The sequence below is a fragment of the Anarrhichthys ocellatus genome, unplaced genomic scaffold (assembly GCF_004355925.1).
Source record: "Anarrhichthys ocellatus isolate YVR2014 unplaced genomic scaffold, GSC_Weel_1.0 scaffold5749, whole genome shotgun sequence".
Taxonomy (NCBI): Eukaryota; Metazoa; Chordata; class Actinopteri; order Perciformes; family Anarhichadidae; genus Anarrhichthys; species Anarrhichthys ocellatus.
In genome coordinates, this window is record NW_022285723.1 from 1 (window position 1) to 3,300 (window position 3,300).

The 3,300-nt window shown below is 47.5% G+C and overlaps 1 protein-coding gene across 2 annotated transcripts; it reads right to left on the reverse strand.

Annotated features, from left to right (window-relative positions):
• Positions 1-83: 83 nt before the first annotated feature.
• Positions 84-3,014, reverse strand: LOC116379997 (kinesin-like protein KIF26B). 2 transcript variants are annotated; one of them, XM_031841950.1, is made up of 3 exons: positions 2,018-3,014; positions 1,171-1,339; positions 84-320 (listed from the first exon to the last, which is right to left on the reverse strand). In XM_031841950.1, exons 1-3 carry the CDS (start codon positions 2,032-2,034, stop codon positions 87-89), a joined length of 420 nt encoding a protein of 139 aa, XP_031697810.1. In that variant the 5' UTR covers positions 2,035-3,014; the 3' UTR covers positions 84-86. The 2 variants fall into 2 exon arrangements, with proteins under 2 accessions (XP_031697810.1, XP_031697811.1); XM_031841951.1 differs by having other exon boundaries at positions 2,014-3,014.
• Positions 3,015-3,300: the final 286 nt, after the last annotated feature.

A 3,300-nucleotide genomic window follows, 5' to 3' on the forward strand; every position in this document is an offset into this window, starting at 1 on the left:
TGAGGATGAAGAGCTCTTTCAGCGTGACTTGAGTAGAAATATTCAGCAGCTCGTCAGGTTGATGACCGTGAAGGTGAAGCTAAATATCAAAGGTGTCGTTGATCACGTCTCACCTGTGATGCATTCTGGGAGAAGATGGCGTCGAAGGTGAAGGTCTTTGGACCCGAGGCGGAGGACCGTCTCTGGGCGCCGGCAATTTGTCCGCCGGTCGGCATCTCGCTGAGAGTCAGCAGCTTCTTCCTGACGTCCACTTTGAGGAGGGACACGGACTCTGAGGACTCGCTGCTGTGGACCGAGCAGATCCGGACCATCACTCGGACCTGCAGACAGACAGGAAGTCCACATCAGAGAGCAAGGAGGCCCACCAAGTCCGCATCAGACAGGAAGGAGGCCTACCAAGTCTGCATCAGACAGGAAGGAGGCCTACCAAGTCCGCATCAGAGAGGAAGGAGGCCTACCAAGTCCACATCAGAGAGCAAGGAGGCCCACCAAGTCCGCATCAGAGAGGAAGGAGGCCTACTAAGTCGTCCTCATCATCTTATGAGTCCTCAACTCTCTGATTCTGGTTCTGGTTCTGGTCTCACTTGGAATCGAACCCTCGGCTCTCCTGAGGCGTCCAATCAGAGCACGAGCTGCTTCATCAGAGTCCACCGAGAAAACGGGTTTAATTTATCCGATGATTCAGTTCAGAGGAGGAAGCTCATCAGAGTTCACAAGTTCATCATGTAGTCCACATGAGTCCACATGAGTCCACATGAATCCTGATGAGTCCACATGAGTTCACATGAGTCCTTCATGAAAATCTGTTCTGTAGACCATCAGAAACTAAAGGTTCACATGAGGACCAGGTCTTAAGGAAGACTAGGTTCACATGAGGACCAGGTCTTTAGGAGGACTAGGACTACATGCGGACTAGGTCTTTAGGAGGACTAGGTTCACATGAGAACCAGGTCTTTAGGAGGACTAGGCCTACATGAGGACCAGATCTTTAGGAGGACTAGGTTCACATGAGAACCAGGTCTTTAGGAGGACTAGGCCTACATGAGGACCGGGTCTTAAGGAGGACCAGGTCTACAGGCCTTCACCCCCCCCCCCCCACAACACAACAACCTGAGAACCAGCTGATCTGCATCTCTGCAGTGCATTCTGGGTAACATCGTGACGTCCTACCTTCCCCATCCCCGGTGCATCCTTGACCTTTGACCCGGCCCGGAGGAGACATGGTGGGACGGGGGGCGGTGAGACCTGCAGGGCTCCACTGAACCCCCCCCCATAGAGAGAGGGGGCGGGGCCTAACAGGGACTTCATCCTGCGGGACAAACTGAGCTTCTGAGCTGCCCTGAAGACAGAAACACAAATATATAAATATATTAGTATTATATATTATATATTATATGTTTGTTATATTATTGTTTATTATAGAATAAAATAACTGATTCATAATCTTCTTCCTCTTCCTCTTCCAGCTGCTGAAGGTAAAATGATATGAAACCAAAACCAGCTGCATTCTCTCTAGTGTCCACCAGGGGGGCGACTCCTCTGGTTGTATAGAAGTCTATGAGAAATAGAAGAAGTCTAGAAGTATAGAAGTCTCTCTTGATTTATTACCTCAGTAAACATTGTAAACATGAGTTTATGGTCTCAATCTCTAGTTTCAAGTCTTCTTCAATACAGCATGATGTTCATTTAGTACATTATGGTCCATTTAGAGCGGGGCAACACGGTGATTGACAGGTCTCTACCGGAGACGTGTCCCCCCCCTCATCCAGTATCAGAGGACCTGGTTGAACACAGTTAATAATGTGATAAATGGAGCTGGAAGAGACCTCGGAGACCAATGAAGAGGGAACGGACTTCCTTTACAAGTGCATGAAGACACCGTTCAGGTTTAAGGTGACAGGATGTGTGTTCAGGGACCGTAAACCTGCTCCAGTCTGCACTAAACCAGGATTGATGTCTCAAATGTCACTGTGTCTTTATATGTAGAGAGACATGAGGAGGACTCAGACATACTCACAGTTCCTTCCAGTCCATTATCTCACAGTTCTTCTCCTGGAATCAGACGTGTTCTCCTTCTCATTCGCCATCATGAAGAACCAGATTTAATCCGACAGGAAGGGGGAACCAACAGGAACCAACAGGAACCATGAAAGGTGTGTCCGGTGGTGAATCATGGCAGCAAGAGAATCATCCGGAAAAGACTCAGACGATACAAGTGTCCAGTAAATATAAATATGAAGACTTTTCAAAGAGGTTTGGATCAGATGTTCAACTCCAGGAATCTGATCCACAATCCAATGGAAGCTCAGATTCTGATGTGTGTTTGGTTCAATCACGTCTTCTACTTTTGCAGGAAACCCTCTGTTGATCCAGATGTGTCCCGATGAAGGATAAGTCCTGACAAAGTCCTCATCCAACGTTAAGAGTATCTCTAAATATCTGTAAACTGACCTCCAATCATCAGTAACTTTGGTCCATCACCAAAGTCCTCAGGGAGTCAAATGTGTTCTTGAAATATTCAAACTGTCCGTCTTCTATTCTCTTGTATAGAACCAAGTTCTCTTCAGATCAAATCTGACTGACGGTACAAATTAATCTACTAAACGTTCACATATCAGTAAATAGTTTCACTTATTTAAGGTGGTTTAAGGAAAGTTTGTCACTTTGTCCGTCATCAGAAAAACGTCCAAATGTATCCTTCAAACATCCGTTCATCATCATCATCATCATCATCGTCATCGTCTCAGACATTCAGAAGAGTCCAACAGGTTTCAGTTTGTCCAGTAAACTTCTCGTGGTTCATCTCTGAGCTGACGTCTGCTGGACTGGTCGGTGAGGAGGTCCTGCAGAGGCATGAGGAGGTTCTGGTCGTCCATCGTCCGACTGCGTCTTTCAGCCAAACGCTGCACCAAACCTCCGCCTGCAAACCTCACATCTAATTCCCTATTCACTCCTCCTTCTCACCTCCATCCTTCACTTTCCTCCTCTCTTCTTTGTTTCCTCTGAACTTCTTCTTCTTCTCTCCCACCATCCTGCTTTTCTCCTCTTCACCTTTACTTTTAGATTTCTCCCTCCTTCTCTTCACCTCAGCTTCATTTCCTCTGAATCGACCTCCTTTTGTCCGTTTCCTTTAATTCACCTCTTTACCTCTCCTCCTCCTCCTCCTTCTCCTCCTTCTTCCTCCTCCTCTCTACTCTCCTGTAGCTCCTCAGTCTGTTCCTGCAGTATCGCAATGGTTTTCCTCTCCACCCCTCCCTTCCTCTTCCCTCCTCCTCCTCTCACTCAGAGAGGGGGGGGGGG

What these genes read in the sequence shown, in the direction of transcription:
- LOC116379997 (XM_031841950.1), bottom strand. An exon ending in ATGCACCGGGGATGGGGAAG is followed by an intron (nt 321 to 1,170) that starts GTAGGACGTCAC and finishes GTCTGTCTGCAG; the next exon opens with GTCCGAGTGATGGTCCGGAT.